The 17,689-nt window shown below is 41.3% G+C and overlaps 1 protein-coding gene across 3 annotated transcripts in view; it reads left to right on the forward strand.

Annotated features, from left to right (window-relative positions):
• Window positions 1–17,348, forward strand: part of ADCY9 (adenylate cyclase 9) — an 85,983-nt gene extending 68,635 nt beyond the window's left edge. For all 3 annotated transcript variants that reach the window (XM_080353762.1, XM_080353761.1, XM_080353763.1), the window contains 4 exons: window positions 3,494–3,653; window positions 6,611–6,759; window positions 9,710–9,751; window positions 15,193–17,348. In XM_080353762.1, coding sequence (XP_080209888.1) covers window positions 3,494–3,653; window positions 6,611–6,759; window positions 9,710–9,751; window positions 15,193–16,381 — 1,540 coding nt within the window. In that variant the 3' untranslated portion in view covers window positions 16,382–17,348. The remainder of the gene's footprint in view (window positions 1–3,493; window positions 3,654–6,610; window positions 6,760–9,709; window positions 9,752–15,192) is intronic.
• The last annotated feature ends 341 nt before the right edge of the window (window positions 17,349–17,689 follow it).

Here is a 17,689-nt window from a genome sequence, read left to right on the forward strand (position 1 = left end):
TTTTATAAAAATATCTTGGGAAATGTCATTGAACATAGGACAATGTGTGAGATTTCAGTTGGGAATCTTATTGCTTCTGCAGGAATACAGGTAAAAGGCATCTGCCCACTATTTTGGTTGTAAAAACAGGATTATTGTTAACTAGATACTTTTGACATCTAGTTCTTGTTCTTGAGTAGAACTTGTTATAGATAAGTTTGTTTAAAAAAAAAGGAAGTGTTGCTTTTGATAGCATCCTTCAGTGAAGACTTCTGGGTGAAGAGATGAGATGAGAATAGTGGATATTTCAACCCTGTTCAAAAGAGTGAGAGGTGGGAGCACTCGATAAGTTGCTTTGGGAATTCAGAAGTACCTTTCTCGAGGGAAAAAACTGAACAACCTTCTGAGTGAAGAAAGCAAGCAAGTAAAACAGTCAAAGGGGAAACTGCTGTTGTGTGATGGAGCAAAACTGGCCTTTGCCTGGTACTTCGGGTTCCCAGGGCTTGCTGAAGTAGCCCCAGGTCTGTCCACAGCTGAGACCCTGCAGCCACCCAGTCAGGTCTTCTGAAATTCTCAGTGACCAGGAATAGAAATTGTTCTCTGCAACTAGAGCTTAATGAAACTGTTCTGTTACAACATGACTGCTTTGCCTTGCATCAATACTCTGTATCAGTGTATTCTGTTTGCCTTTATTTATTTCTAACATCTGTGACTTTGGTATTTAATATCCCACCAAATTGCTGCTATGCCAAAAGCTTTTGATTTGAACTATGGGAACTGATTTCAAAGTGCCAGTAAATACGGAAATGATGGTAACATTACCCATTAATCATTTATGTCAAAGTTACTAATTTGAACTCCAGCATGTGTAAACATCTTGGATGCTTTAGCATTTAAGCCCTGCTGAGCTGCCCCCTGGCACTGCATTATTTACCGATACTGCCCTGTATCCATTAAATCTGTCTGCAGCTCCCATTGCCGTCTGGATTTAATGCACTGCTCCCTGCAATGGGAGGGTTGTGCGGTATTCACAGGCTTTTGCTGTTTTGTGAAGGATGAGATTTCAATCATTTTAATTCCAGAGTGCAGAGCATTGCGATAAATACTGGACTGGGGGAAAAAAAACAGAAGGTAAATATTATCCTGGGAAATGTGGCATTGTGCTGGAATTTGCAGCTGCCTCAGTGAAGAAGTATCCTCATTACAGGATTAACTGATCAGGTTCACTGATGGATTTGTTGCTATAGTTCCCACGAGAATTTGTCCTGGCATGGAGGTTTGGCAAAAAGAAAACGTAAAAAGCAGCTTTCTGCACCATGGAGTCCCTGTTGTGTGGGTTGGGGTGAGAGACATGAGCTGCACTGGGTATCTTGCCATGCTTTGCGTGCCACGGAGCTGGCTTCTGTGCCAGCCCACATGGGAGCGACACGGAGGATCGGGCAGAGCGTGGGCAGAGGTGTCACGGAGACAGACAGACTGACTAACTGACAGACAGACAGACTGCCTGCCTTCTCCTGGCTCCGCACGCTGCTGCCCGGGGAGGTAGAACCCGGGTGCGCTGCCTTGGAGCCCAATTCAGCTTCCTGTCTCACAGTTCAGCCTCGTAAATGTTAATCCTAATTTGTAGGCTTTGGGAGAATTGAACTTTATTTTTAGAGGCACGATCTTGGGTGGCATTTTCAGAAGTACTCGATACCGGGCAAGCTTGGCTGCCGCTGTTATTGATGTTGGAGGCAACTGAGTTAGGACACTATGCAACGCTTCAGAAAACCCAGTTCTTCCTCCGTAGAGCTTTTTAAATAACTTTATTTTGCTTTATGTACAATTTATTAATTTCTGTGCTTTATTGTGAAGTTTTTTTAATGATGGAACATAGCTATAATTTTTGGTGTAAATGAAAGTCTGTTAAACTAGGAACTGACAAATCTGTGAGCACCCTCTCGTGGGGCCCTGATGTATTACAACATCTTCAATTCTGTTACCCCAAATTTATCTTTTTCAATGCATTTAAGTATAGTTTCCCGATTTTAATATATTAAATTAGAGAAGAACTCTTGAATCTTAAATAACAATGCTTGAGCTCGCAAGATTCAAAAAAATTCTAGACCAGAAAGTTGAAATATAATTCATAAATAATACATATTTAAAGTGTGGAATAAGTGTCAAATTCACATAAAGAACTTTAAATTTATCCTGTCTTGCAATAAACTTTTATCCGGCATAATACCTTATATTTTAGACAACAGTGTTAAGAACTCAGAAGACAGTTTTTCTCTTTTGAAAGGTATAGGTAATATGGAATACTTTGCGTAACTTTGGGAGATTGTGAATTTTATATGCAGTGTATGTTGCGTTTATACTTACTTTTTATTTTTTTGTTAGCTGTGAGGTTCTCTGTCCAAAAAAAAATAGCAATTATGACTGTCTGGGCTCTACGGGAGCCCACTGTTACAACAGCAGAATTATATGCCCAGACCAATTCTGATAATTACGTACGTCCACAACAAAACAGCTTTGAACAAAGCTGACTCTATTGTCTTACCTTTTCATGTCTTCATAAAAGTAATTAGAAACTTCAACAGCAATTGCGATTTCTCTAGAGTGACTAATATTTTTGAGCTATAAGAAGCAAGTTACCCCAAGGGTTTGTTTCTGTAGATAAATAACAGTTTTCTGTGCAGAGTCCTCGAGCGTTAAGCATCCTTTTACCTTTCTTTATGTGCGTTAACAGTCAGCAATGCTCTCAGTCAAGCAGTATCTCCGTTACGCTGCTCTCCAGAGCTCTTCCAGTTGGCTCCTCCAGCACTTCGCAGGTTTGGGCCGTGGTTGTATCAGCAGCTTGAGGCAAGAGCCGTTCCTCCCGGCGCCTCGCCGAGCCAAGTGTGCTGCGGCGCTGCTGGCGAGCGGAGTCGCTGCCAGCTGGCCCGGCCGCCCGCCCCGCTCCCCGTGTGCCGTGCCAGCTCCCCAGCCCACGCTCCGCTTCCCGACCCTCCCGGCAGGGAACGGGCTCCGGCTGCAGACGGGAGCTGCTGTCGGGGCGGGTGGAACTGGGAGAACTGGTTTTGGCTGCAGTGCGATGGTAAGGCAGTGTGGATGCCCACGGCCGCTGGGGCACTGATCTGTTAGAATGTTGCTGGTGTTATTTTAAGTGATTTTTTTTTTTAACTTGTAGAAGTTTCCTCTCTCCCCACTGGCTTTAAGACTAAATATTTATGAATGGAGAGAAGTCTTTCATGTGTTTACCTTCCACGTAAGTGAAATTTGGGCTTCAGTTTTTCTGCAAGCCCACTATCCCGCTTGCTCTCACACCCCTTGCTGGAGCAAACAACTGGCCGTCTTTCAGCAAAGGTGGATTTTCTCCTGAAGATATCAACAGGTGCTGTGGCGTATAATATGTCATGATTGCTCATACAATCCAAGTGAAGGGTTTGAAGTTATATTATTACAAGTAAATTAGACGTACGAAGTGATGCGCTGACATGAATGCCTGGATCTGTGATTTCATTTGTTCCAGAATGGCGTTCTTTCTGGAGGAGGTGATGACTTGTACCAAGCGTCTCCTGGAGGTGATATCTGGCTGGCTGCCTCGACATTTTTTCGGTGCAATCCTGGTTTCTCTCCCAGCTCTTGCAGTTTTTTCGCACTTCACCTCTGATTTTGAAACAAATATACATGTAAGTTGTCGAACTCTGTTTCATAATCTGACGTTTTGGATCTAACAAAGCTTGTTGCTTGCCTGCCGTCTTCTTCACCTCCCTCCTGCTTTACATCTGTGTGATACAGATCCCGCAGAGGGATAGGGCTTCTGTGTATGATGAAATGCCTGGTTTGTTATGTAAATACAGTTACTTGCTTATTTGAAAACTGTTATACAAAAGAGGAGAGGAGTACCTATAAACGCCTGCCTACATACATATTTTTTTCTTAAACCAAGCACTTCTGCAGGTGTTTATCCTAAATAATGTGAGCAGTGTATCTCAGACTCGGCGTTGCATTCATTCTGGTTTTGAGTTAGAGTTTGCAGCTGGAAATGCCATGTATACTTAAAAACTTTGCGTGCACGTTAGCGAATCTCAACAGCAAGAACGGTGTTAGCAGTGGATGTGTTTTCTTTGCAGAGTTAGATGGAGAAACTCAAAGGAGAGAGACCTGAGTACACAGCAATGATTACCCCACAGAGGTTGTGGGAACGGTTAAAGGAAAGCAATAGCTCTCTTCTGAAAAAGAATGGAAAGAAATTAGCATGTTTAGCCTCGCCGCAGAAAAGTCCACAGGGAAATTGGTGTCTCATTTAATAAAAACATTCAGAAGAAGGGAACAAGGGGTTAAATAATGAGGAGGGGGAAGGAGGTTTCTCTTAGGTAGCACAGTGCATGATCCTTCCTTTCCAGGATCTTCAGGGAATTCTGTTTCACAAGTCCCTGGCTGTTTCGGGGCCCTAGGCATAGGTAGCAACCAGATCCTCTTCATTCTTCCTATCACAGTTTATTACTGGGTGTTGGAAGTGTTTGTTCCATGGAAACATGTGGACCAGGCATATTTTGGTCCTTCCTGATTTAAGCAAATATTATTCCATGGTTATCACAGTTACAGAAAAGTGTATTTTCTATTCTTTCATATCTCATGTTTAAAATCATTCTGCAGCTTTTACCTTTTGTGAATTTTAGCTGACTATTTTTAAGCTGTAATTTTTTTTCCAGTTTAATGATGGTCTTCCTCCCTCCTGACTACCAATAAACTAACTGTAGGAATGTTTTCCTCACACTGAAGGGAGCTGAAAACCTTCAAATCTCTCAAATCTGCCCACTCATTTTTATATCATCCCCATTCATCACCATCCTTGATCATCTCTCCAAACGTTTAAAAATACGTTGGAAGAACCTTTGCGCTGAGTATTCTCCATGCCTGTCCGTATCAGGCTGTCGTCCAAATGCTCCGGGCAGCAGCAGGAGATGGTGGCGTTCATCACCAAACTGAGAATGAACTTGGCTTTCTTTCCTCTTGCAGGTCCTCCAGAGTCGTGGGGCGGTTGGCTCACTCTCCAAGAGATGTCCCAACTCGCCTTGTGTTCCAGCACTCATGGAGCTCTAGGAAATGGAATCAATCTATAGAGGGTCAGGTAAGTGTCATCTTTTACTATGACATGGTTTTGTGAAGTTTTTTTTTATTCATAGCATTTTATACCCTCCCTGGATATAAAATATTTAAAATCAAAATTAACGAAAACAAGAATGAAAAATAAAAAAACAAAAAAAAAACTTTCCAAAGCCATGCGTACATAGTAAAACACAGCACATCCTGACCCTCTATAGGCTGGCTTCATGCTGGGGCATCACTTGGAGGGAGAACCAGTGCTCTGCCACTTTAGGAGACCTGAAATGGGGGAAAAAAAGTAAGTTTAAATTACGTTTTTTTAATGGACGCTTCTGAAATTCCTTTTATCCATTTTTGAAAAAAAAAATAAAATCTGTGCTTGTGGTTTAAAACTGGTAAATTATGTAAGGTTTTTTCCGTACACTGTGTCTACTTCTGAATCACACGCTTGTTTGTTATGCTACGGTATTGCTAATCTGCAGTCTCTGCATTTCAGCTGTAAAGGAAATTTAAAATGAGAGAGAGAGACTGAATGTTTGATAGTGTAAAATGCAGTATATGGTTAGAACAGAGCTCCATAATGCAGTTGTGGAGTTTCTGTTTTAGCTTGGATGGCCGTGAATATTCTTGATAAAACCAAAATTTGCACATGGGTTAGAGAGTTTTGATCGCTGTAAGATGGTGTCTCGGGGAAATGAAGGCACTCTGGGCAACACAGCCATCCTGAGCTTCCTTTTCTTTATCCAGTAAAGATGTGGAAAGGGAAAAGTTTGAGGTTTTTTTGAGGTAGGGCATTTGGAACAGAAAATCTAAAATTGTCCTTTCAAATTGGCGCAATTTGACACAATGGTCGGGTTACCGAGCATCAGTTGACAATGGCTGATCCCTGCCTTTTGTTATCAAAGCAGATTCTTTTCCTTTTTGATTTCAACTGCTGCTGGCCAGTATGATAATGTTCTCTACGAGGTGTTTTTAAGTGAAGGGAATTGGATGAAGTTTCTGAGGGTGAATGCGTTCCACATTTTCAGTGCAGTGGAATTTCAACATCCCGTTGAAAAGAGACAGGGTCTAACCCCAGCAAATGAGATTACGAGAAATGTTTACCTTGTATTCTCTTTTTTCTTATTTTCTTTTTTCTTTTCTCTTTCTTATTTTTTTTTTCCTTTTTATCTACTTTTTTCCTTTTTTTTTTTTCTTAATAAGAGGCGGCCCTGAGTTTTTTGCAAAGGTAAGCTGAAGGTATTGAAAGTTACTGAAATAACAGTTGTGCAATGCGGTAATAAAACACTCCATCTAGGGAAAATTATGACAAACTACCTGTGCTAAAAGTTTCCTTGCTCTTTGAAGGGAAGATCTCCATCTTCAAGTGCTGTCTCCTGGCACAGACACTGTGAGGGATAACTGACTGCATAGAATACAGATGAAATTAGATCTTTCTCCTCCGTATCACACATTCTTTAATTTACACTGGTGTATATGTGCAGAAGGGCTCCAGCCAGCAAGAAGACGCTAACGCCGCTCTCTCTCTTTGTTGCAGTACACCATGTTCATGTGTTGCGCGATTCTCATCACCATTGTGCAGTACTGTAACTTCTGCCAGCTGAGCTCCTGGATGCGATCGCTGCTGGCAACCGTGGTAGGAGCAGTGCTGCTCGTCCTGCTCTACGTCTCCTTGTGTCCGGACAGGTGAGCATCGCGCCTCTGCACTCGGAGACCGCGCTTTGGGTGAACTAACTTAGTTTTCTCCGCCAGTGAAGTGAGGGTCTAATGCAAGGGATTTTATTATCTGCCATGAATCTCTCCAGCATCTAAAACTTCATAATTTGATTTGGGAAGAATTCTGCATTTTTTTTAAGGATTTCAGGATGATCTCTGAGGGGCCTGATTCTGTAATCTGTCTTGAAATCACACTGTCCTCAACAGATGTGTTTCTAAGACATGCTTATCAGACTCATAGAATTGTCTTTCACCATTTATTTGAAAATCTGTTTTATAAAGAGATTTCTGAGGCATTTGATGGTGCCAGAGAGCCCAGTTGTTCCCACACACCCCTCTGGATTTATTTTTGCCCTTAAGAACCATGAATCTTCTACCTACTTCCTCAAGGAGTTTTCCACTGTGGAAAGCAGGTGCTTAGATTTAATAGGATTCTAATACCCTGTTTCCTTTCTCCCTTTCCTGCCTCTTCAAAGGACGCTGCAAGACAGTAACCAGAGGAACCAAGTTAATGCCGTTTCTGTGCAATAACCTTAAGGCTTTTCAGTTTTTCCTCTAATAACCAATTTTCCCCATAGGAGAATTTGTTTGCAGGATTCTCCTTCTATTTTCTTGCCAAGAGAGTCAGGGGAGTCCTTGCAGCCGTCCACTCCTGTCGTCAAAATTTTATAATCAACTTGCGCTTCTCCACGGCTTAAGAAACCTCATAACCTTTAGCACTCTTACTATGGTGTGGACTTTGCAAGGACTTCTTAAGCTGGATTATTCTAGTTCTTATCAAAAGCCCTTCCTCAGACCTGCTGAATCTACAGTGAAAAACATGAAAAAAACCCAAACAAACCAAAGAGTTTGCAGATACATGTTTTGTGTGATTATTTAGCTTTTAATCCCCTGCTCAGGTATCTTCAATGGTCTTTTTTAGTCTTGATCTAATTGATAGAAAAAAAGGACAAGGAGAATAAAAATCACTCCTTATACCTGTTCACAGGTGGAAGTGGCTGCAAGGATGTCAAAAGAAAGTCTTTCCCTGGGAAAAAATAACTTGGAACCAGAATCAGCTGACAAGTGGTTTCTAGATCTTATTAGAGTGAAGACAAATCCCCTTTTTGTCTCTTTGCAGAGCGCTCGGGCACCGAGTGCAGGGCAGTTCTTTCTGGCTTCAGTGCAGAGATGTAGCGTTTAGTTTCTGGATGCCTTCTCTTTGATTTGCCCCTTTGGTTTCAGTTGTCCAGCTTACCTGACATCGTCTCCGCTGTAGCGCGCTAACAGATCCTCCCCCAGTAACAACACTGACTTTCCATCCCTTGCCTTTTTCCCCCGTGACACTGACACTCCCTGTCCAACCACCTGCCTCACTGAGAATTCAGCCCCAGGTTTGTTTTTTGGGGGAAGTTCATGAAGAACAAACCCTTGATGCCAGTTCTTCACTCCCTGGCTGCTCCTCCATCATTCCCCCCAAACGGGGGTTCTTGTTGCTTGTTAAGCTACCGTAAGCTACACTAGAGTGTCTGTGTGGAGCATCACAAGATGCTGGTTCATGGCAGAGGCTTTTAAAATAGGTTAATATATATTTGTGGTACCAAAAGCCTTCGTACAAAGGCAAGCAGCCCAGGCAAAGCATGACAAAGGTGTCACGGTTGACATTTCCTGAGCAACTGAACCAGCCTCCACATGTCCGTGTCGAAGGCAGTTTGTTAGAGAACAATCAGGAGGTTTGGTGCCATAATTGTAACTCTTAATTCCTTACTATTCCTCCTATTCCTTATTATTATTATTCCTTGTAGAACAAATGATATGTGTGATTACTAAATCGGCTTGTGGATAAGCTCTGCATTGAGACGCAAAACTTGGGATTTTCCCTGCATTATTAAGGGACCAGGAAAGGCTGTTCCTGAGCACAGAGGTGGAGACCTTGCTATTGTATCAGTTCATAGCATCAGGTTTCACTGACTACTAAAAGGATGGCATGAATGTTAAAGAAATATTATCTTTAGCGATTTTGCTAATGATAGCGTATTTTCACCAGTGGTTTGAACAGCAGTGACCATTAATGGGCCAAGTACAGAAATCTTGGAGTATGTTGTTATTTAGTCTTTTTAAAGTAAACATTTAAACTGCAGATGTGAAAAAGTGAGTTATAGAATAGATCATGAACAAAAATAATGCGGGTTGAATTAGTGAGACCCATAACTTTTGTTTGTTAATAACAGCTCTTTTACCCCTCTCTTATCATTAGTCTGGGTAATGTGTTTTGTCTCAGTGAGAGCTGCAGCTCAGTGCACATCACAGGCAAATCCATTCTGCACATTTCTTTACTTCTTTTTTCCAGAAGTAACTAATCCTGGGAGTTGTGATACTTGATTGTCGTGGAGAAACTGTAAATTTGTAAACACAAAAATTGCTTGAACTACTTACTTATTTTCTGTAATGGCATTTTCAGAAATAGGCTGTATATTTGTTTGGCTTTTTGTTTGTTTTGTGAGGTTTTTTTGTTTGGTTTGTTGTTGTTTTTTGTGGTGTTTTTTTGTTACTGTTTTTTGGGTGTTGTTGTTTTGATCCTTGTATTGTGTGGTCAGATAAGATGAAGGCATAACTGGGATTTAGGGTTCTGAAATTGCTTTTCCACATTGCCAAGGTAAGATTGGATTGTTTAACAATTACTCATTCCAGGCATCATCTTGACTGCATTATCATCAGTTACCCATTAGAGGTGTTTGCATCTGTCTGACTGGTTGCTTCTTCCAAGCAAATAATGAAAAGTCATGTTCAGAGTTTGTCTGAAGCTGATCAAGCGTGGAATGCAATTATTGGTCCTACAGTCTACATAATAGAAAAGTTTAAAATGCGAACTGAAATTCTGGCAGGATGCTTTGTTTATTGCTTTAACTTTCCTTCTGATATCAATACTTTTTTATTTCAGCTCCATGGAAACTCTTCATCTAGATTTGGCGCAGAACTTTAGGTAAGCTGTATATAAAATTACCATCTTTATGGATAGAAACATTTTCAGTCAATTATGTGTAGCAAAACTTTGCATCTGCGGTAATACGCTTGGGAGTTCAACAAATTGGTTCAGCAAGTTGTGTTTAAGCTCCTTGTGTGTGTAATTTCCTTTACAGAGAACTTGGGTATGACCAAAAATCATCAGAGCGCTGACGCTGCAGTCAGAGTTGTGTAATACTATTATCTTTTTAAATTGGATTTCTAGGAAATAGGACCATGGAGAAGCTATATAAAATAGCATCTGGTTTTTTTTCTAGTAGTAGAAGTTTTTAAAGCGTTGTCTGTTCATCAGAAGCTATTTACTGGATTTCCCTGGCTGATCTGCACCATCCAGGAGTGTGCTGAGTTGGATGGTATCCACAGCTGGGAGTTCCCTGGGGCAGAGGAGCTGCAGGAGCCGGCTGTGAGGGCAGCCTGGGTGACTTTTTGTTTTATTGATTATTTCAATTGTTTTATTGATCTTTGGTAATAGAAAAGTATGTATTTGCTGATTACAGATTTGGGAGCAATACTGGGACAGTGTTGTACTTTTCCTTTTTGTATGGCTTTGACTCATGAACAATGACTTCATTTTCATAGCAGAATCCCAGTTCACTAAATCTACAATGGAGAGTTAAAGCCAAAAGAATAGATGTGGCTTGATTTATTTTTCTTTTTGTAAACTAAACCACCGAAAGGAATCTGTTGAAAAGGCAACGTACAAAATATTAAAGCGTGGTGATCACTGGAAGTAATGTGTTAGGATTAGCCTGAGTTTGGACCTTTAGGTGGTTTATTATTAGTTTGTGAAATCACTGAAGCTTTTGTGTTGCTCAGAATTACAAATGTATTGCCCGGCACTGACAGCAGCTTAGGAGGCTCCTGACCAGCTGCTGATCACTAATAAGTAATTCATTCTGCCTTAAATAATTGACAATCCAGTCTTCCAGTCGGTTACTATTTCTACATCATCACTTATTAGAAATCTGCCAAAAAAAATAGCTACTCAAGCATTGCTTGTATGCAAGTATTTTTCTTCCATAAATATATAACTTCTAATTCAGGCCAAATAAAGGTAAAAGCAGATAACAAACCAAACCATGCAGAAGATGTTATTGCAAACAGGCGTGGAACACGCTCTGCCTGCTTTGCAAATGCGAGTTTGTGCTTTAAATACCAAATAAGGCAGTGACCAAAACGTCTGGCTCATTAAACATTTCTAAACTTCGTTTTAAACTTTTTATCATGAGATGTACAGATTTGCGCTTTGCTCATCACTGTTGGGGGGAAAAATGCATGTGTATTGTGCATGAGTCAATGCTACGTAGCGCTGCCTTTTCTGCAGCGGTTTGGCCAGCTTGGTTGGTCCCTGTCGCTGTTTTTTTGCAGAGCTGAGTCTGTCCAGCAGGATCGTTGTTACCAATCCGGGCTCCACTGAGCTAAGCTGCCCAGGCACACAAATTAACACAATGCTTCTGTGTGTTGGAAGTTAAGATAGTTATTCCTATTCCGCTTCTACCATTAATTTGCAAGAGAATTTGGCTTCTCTTTTCATGGCTCTTGTAATGTACATTGTGGAATACCAGAGTTCTAGAGTTCTGTGCAGAATTCCCCCTTTTTCCTGGTGATGGACTCATAAAAAGTTGAAGCTCCCTTATCCTAACAGACTTCTTTGCTGTTCTTTTCTCAGTGAGATAAATAAAATGGTTCCTTCCTCACCTCAGTCAGCACGAGAGCTTTTCCTGTGTTCTAAGAGGGCCAAACAAACTTACTTGTTTTGCATGTATTTAATGAGGTTATTCCCTTTCCTTGATCAAGAGTTGAGATAATAATTAATGTTGCATGGGAAGAGAGATACTAGTGATGGCGATGGTGTCTTAGCACACAGTTCATCTCTAGACTGTCCGCACTATGCTCAATAAATGAAAATATGGAACTTGCCTTGTTTTCCAGACAGACCAGTTCTTTGAACTTTGTCTTTTAAGCAGGAAATATTTCTTGTTTTCATCCCTTTCTTATCTTGGAGCAGGTAGGGTGTTTCATTTTCTGGTTGGTGAGTGGAGGAGCAGCGATGGGTCACTTGAGGTGGGAGACGGAACTCACTTGATGACAGGGGCTTTTTTATGTGCATCCACTGTATGTTCTTCATCGAAAGCAGCAGTTTGATTTCCCCTTGCCACACTATTCCACCATTGCATTCCTTTTTAAGATTTAGGAGGCATGCATCCTCTTTAAATATAGCAAGATATCCAAATCCAAACATAGGTTACTGGCTCAGAAACAAAATGGCTTTCCAAAAATCTTTATGAGTGGAAAGCCATTATCTTGATGATTTGTGATCAAGCCAAAGGAGATTCTATCTCCAGAGCTCTCACTTGCTCCATATTCAACACACAGCCTGGATGAAGATGCCAAGTTAATAGTTCAGTGTCTGTGCCAGGAAGCACTTCACCAGTTTGAGTCAAAGGAACATTGTTAACTTAAGTTTTCAATTGAAATGATTTTTAAAATCAATGTTCTGCTGCAGCACCTTATAAAAAGTAAAGCTTAAAAAGATGTGGGTGTGCGTGATCCTTTCTGTTATAGCTATGGGGTGGTGATTCTTCTTTTCACCCCAAAGGGCAGTTTTAGGTCATCTTTGCTAACTGACTGTGTAAGATGATTTATAGTCCTATAGGTCCTGTGACCTCGTTGCTGCAGCATCCAGGAATTTGATTTTCAATTAAGATGCAATTGCTCTCTCCTTCAGGCTGGTATTGTGGCTTTTTGTACTAAAGCTTGTAGCAGTCGCATTGTGATCAAGACTCCACGCTCTGGAAAAGATACCGCACCTTCTTTTTTGAGATACTAACCCATTACCTTATTAATGAAATCAGGTCAGCTTGCGAGTGAGTCACTCGGTTCACGTGCAGATCTCTGAGGTTGTGCGCCCACGTGGGAAACAGGGTCAGCGCATGAGGAGGTGATGGAGAGCTTGCAGATGCTGGTGCTTCAGGAGCGGTGAATGGGAGGCAGCAGGTTTTTCTCGAAAGGCAGATCTTGCGTTTGACACGAGCCACTTTTTGAGACTTAAAACTTGTGGTGCTTCCCTGATTCATTTGGGGGGGATTAAAGTACTTTGAGAAGCATTTTGTACAATATGCTGTAAATAAAAAGCCTTTAATGACTTAAATCCCTGTGGCAGGGATGTCTGATGCTAGAGCAGATTATCTGTATCAAACTCGTACTCTCAAAGGAGTGACATGTCATTGCTCGGATCCTCTGGCGGATCTCTTCCCACAGATAGCGGAAAACAAGGAACTGGTCTGAAAAGATTCTGAGTTGTGCTCCTTAATTCAGATTAATTCCTCACCTTCTCCAGCCTTGTTTATTCTCTTAAGAGCTTTTCTCTTACTTATCCTCCCCTAATTTTATTCTATAAGTCCATCAAACTGGGAGGATATTCTGCCACTGGCAAAATAGGTAGCAAGCTTGTATTTCAGGGATTGTTACCATTCTAGTCATTAATAACTTGGCCTTTGTCTTAGTCTCTGTCTTTGTCTTGTCTTTCTGGGGAGAAAATGAGTAGATTCATAAGAGAAGTTCTGTTGAGAAAAGGGAGAAAGGAAGGAGTCTTAGTACAGCAACACACCAGCAATAACAGGAACTTGATTGCAGGGACCTACTCTGTGAGTTGGGAGTAACTGCTCCCTTTCATTCTTCCATCATGTTTTTTTAATATCAAACCAATAAAATGAATATATCTCTGCTTCTCCCGGGAGAAGTATATTTGTTTATTTGAAAGCAAAAGGAGTGATTTCCAACATAATATGCAGTCTTAGCTTTAATTTGAAATTCAACCTGTAAGCTCTCTATTGTAAATATTTTACTTACGGGAAACTTTTTCTCCTGTAGGCTTACTGTGATAAAAGCTGGTTAGATGCAAAGAAAGACCGTGGCACATACAAATTTTTTTCAGAGATTGTGCACATTCATCTGTTTCACAACTGTGTATGGTTTTGCTTCATCATGCTTTTCTGTCAATCAAATATTTGAGAATGAACATTCAGAAAAAGAAACTGGGTCCATAATATAGCTCAATTGCTAAAATGTCTACTTCTGTTTTAGAAGTGGAATGTCGTCCCCTGTGGACATGAAATTTAACTTAGAAATACAGAAGAAAAATTTAGTTTTCTCAAGCTATTGCCACAGTTGTGCTTCGAGTTTTAATCTCTTTGGCAACATAACTTCATAAGAGAAATACAGACAGACACTGAAACACACATTGCCTTTCTGCTTTTCAAGGAGAAAGGTTGATGTGACGCTTTCCCTCATCAAACCATCTCTTAACTTGGAAAAACTTCAGCATGTGTCTGCTCATATCAAGTCTTAAGCTTTGGCATAATTTCATAGAAAAACCAGCAGTTAAGTGACTTCAGCAATCACTGCATGCCAATCTGTCTGGGTTTAGACTTAGTTTCCAGGATTTCATAGGTGGTGTCTTCTGAGATTAAACTGGTGTCTTTCCATCTCTCCAGAAAGTGGAGATTGTGGGATGCAGATGTCTCCTTGTTAAGGGTGGTTTGGCACCAGAAGCATCCGCCCTCAGTGCTTCATAATCTGCACAGGCAGGCAACGAATTGTCAGAAGGATTTGAAATACTACTCTCCATGTATGCGAGACATGACTGGCTTTTTTGTTGTTGTTAATCTTGGCACATTGAGAAACTTTCTGTCTCCACCATAAAAAGCTTCAGTGGTTATAATGTACAAAAGATGTCAACCCAGAGCCCCATATTCTCTGCTTTCAAGCAGGAGACACGCAGTTCTCCATCAAGTGTCTTATACAGGGTTATCTTCTTCCAGAACCTTCCTGTGTTAACATTGAAGACCCACTGCAAAAGTTACTGGCCTTTGATGAGGAGACAGGGGAAAAATGCTACAAGTATATAAAGCAGATGCTTCTGAATATTGGAAGTAATACAAAAAAAAGTCGAACTCCACAAAACTTACATACAACCCCTCCTATACAAATATACATGTGCACACATATATCTAAACACACATACAGGCATTATTAAGCATTTTTATATACATATCTACATGTGGTGCTTTTAGTTATATATTTAGAAATAATGAAAACCGTTCCCTTGCTGAAGTCCTGAAAATAGGGCTTCCATAAAGGCTGGGCAATTTCTGTGTTGCTGAACCTCATGATATCCCTTTAAGGAAGCACTCACTGAATTTAAGAATTAAATTAATTCTTTAGCATGCTTAACAGCAGATGAAATTATCAAAGCCTATTTTATATTTTAGTATGTAACATATACTTCCTACACTTTTTTCTAGAAGAGGATTTCTGACAGTGGAGCAGAAACAGCAGTGCCCTAACTCTGTAGTTTTAAATGCACCTTTCATGTTCTTCCCTTTCTTCTGCTTCCAGCTCCAGAAGAAGCCCATGCAACAGTTCGGTGCCATATGACACGAAGAGGCCGGCAGACCTGATCGGTCAGGAAGTGATTTTGGTTTCCTTCCTTCTGCTCCTCCTGGTTTGGTTCCTGAATCGAGAGTTTGAGGTCAGTTACCGTCTCCACTACCATGGAGATGTGGAGGCTGATCTTCATCGCACCAAAATTCAGAGCATGAGGGATCAAGCTGACTGGTTGCTGAGGAATATTATTCCGTACCACGTGGCTGAGCAGCTGAAGGTTTCCCAGAGCTATTCCAAAAACCACGACAGCGGCGGAGTTATCTTTGCAAGTATTGTGAACTTCAGCGAGTTCTACGAGGAGAACTATGAGGGAGGCAAAGAGTGCTACAGAGTCCTGAATGAACTGATTGGAGATTTTGATGAGCTTCTAAGCAAACCGCATTACAGCAGCATTGAGAAAATCAAAACAATTGGGGCAACCTACATGGCCGCTTCAGGACTGAACCCCTCACAGTGTCAGGACAGCAACCATCCCCATGGACATCTGCAGACCCTTTTTGAATTTGCCAAAGAAATGATGCGAGTGGTGGATGACTTCAACAACAACATGCTATGGTTTAATTTTAAACTTAGGATTGGCTTTAACCATGGCCCCCTCACTGCTGGGGTCATTGGCACCACCAAGTTGTTGTATGACATTTGGGGTGACACTGTGAACATTGCTAGCAGAATGGACACCACTGGCGTCGAGTGTCGTATACAGGTGAGTGAGGAGAGCTATCGCATCCTCAACAAGATGGGGTATGACTTTGACTACAGGGGGACAGTCAATGTGAAGGGGAAGGGTCAGATGAAGACCTACCTTTACCCAAAATGCATGGACAACGGGATCGTGCCGCATCACCAGTTGTCTATATCTCCAGACATTCGGGTTCAAGTGGATGGCAGCATTGGGCGATCTCCGACGGATGAGATTGCCAACCTGGTGCCTTCTGTACAGAATTCTGAAAAGATAGCCCATGGCACAGATAACTCAGAAACCAAGGACATCCTTCCTTCCACCAAGAAGCTCCAGAAAGACGCGGTGAGAGCAGAGGAGAGGTGCAGGTTTGGCACAGCCACAGAGAAGACTGACTGTGAGGAAGCGGGAACTGAGGAGGTCAATGAACTGACAAAGCTAAATATCTCTAAGAGTGTATGATGCACTGTCAGAGTTGCATGAAGTGCTCTGTCAATAGAAACACAAAGACATTTTGCAATTGGCAGTTTCCTTTTTCAAGAGAGACCTTCTCAACACCTGGGTTGTACGTTTGTTTTCATTTCAGCGCCTGCTGCTGTGTGGATCACAGCTCTTCAGGGGTGTTTTCATCCATCTCTCTCCTCCATGCCCCAAATCACATCCCAAACTCCCCAGCTCCCTGTGCAACCATCTTACAGCTGAGTAGAGGATATTAAGTGCCTTCAGATATACTCCATTGGACTCCCTGTCGAGGTACAGAGGCCCCAAGTGAAATCATAGCTTTGGGTATTTATCTAATTTTAAAAAAAAGAAAAGCTGTGGTTATATCATTTTTATTGTTGTTTCTCACAAAATACTTTTTTTGGCTAATGCAACTCCTTAGGTTTTTTATATCTCTCTGAACAATGTTTTACTGTTATCAGACCTTTTGTATGTAAACAAATGTGCATGTATCTACCATATGAGACTGACATAAAGTGCCAGTAACGTACCACAAAAGAATGTCTTGGCAAGGGGGTGACACAATTTGACTTTGTGTTGGGCTGGAGGAGGACTTCTGCAGTGGCTCAACATTTAGTTAGAGTAGGCTGAACAACTGCTGTAATTTTATTCTTCTTTACCAATGCTTTCTTCAACCTTAATGTGCCATTGTGTGCTTTGGATACACTTCTTTTCCATATAGCCAATGAGTTACTGATATGTGGGAATGGAAAAAGGGTTCGGACTTCACCAGCTCTCAGGACAGGTTTCCAGAAGCAGATGAGTGACCATGAGAGTGTTACAATTCAGGTCTTACGAGTCTAAAGCAGTTTCGTGTTACTCCGTACCCTAGCGAAATTTGTGAAGGTAGGTGAAGTTGGTGTCTCTATGCTGGTCTGATTTGAGAGAGAGAGAGAAAAGCAAAATAAATGTTTTGGGAATGCCTTTATTTATTTATTTATTTTATTCCTGGTTTTATTTTGTTTGGGGGTTTTTGTGTGCGTGTGCGAAAGGGATCAGGAGAGACGAATTGTTAATTGGTTTAATAAGAGTGATAAGATGGTGTTTCAGCCTCTTTGAACTACCAACCACTGTGAGGATGTTACCTAGGCAATATTTGTTTCAAAACTGGTGAAACTTCCAAAGCTACCAAACGCAATTGAGTATCCCAGCTTCCCTCTGTACTGAATCAATGGTGCTGCACAATATTTTTCAGGATTTTTCCCCCTACACTGTGCTTTTGCAGCAGGGAATAAAACAGCATGCTCCCTGCGTGCCACTGAAAGCAGG

Source organism: Nesoenas mayeri, assembly GCF_963082525.1.
Source record: "Nesoenas mayeri genome assembly, chromosome: 15".
Taxonomy (NCBI): domain Eukaryota; kingdom Metazoa; phylum Chordata; class Aves; order Columbiformes; family Columbidae; genus Nesoenas; species Nesoenas mayeri.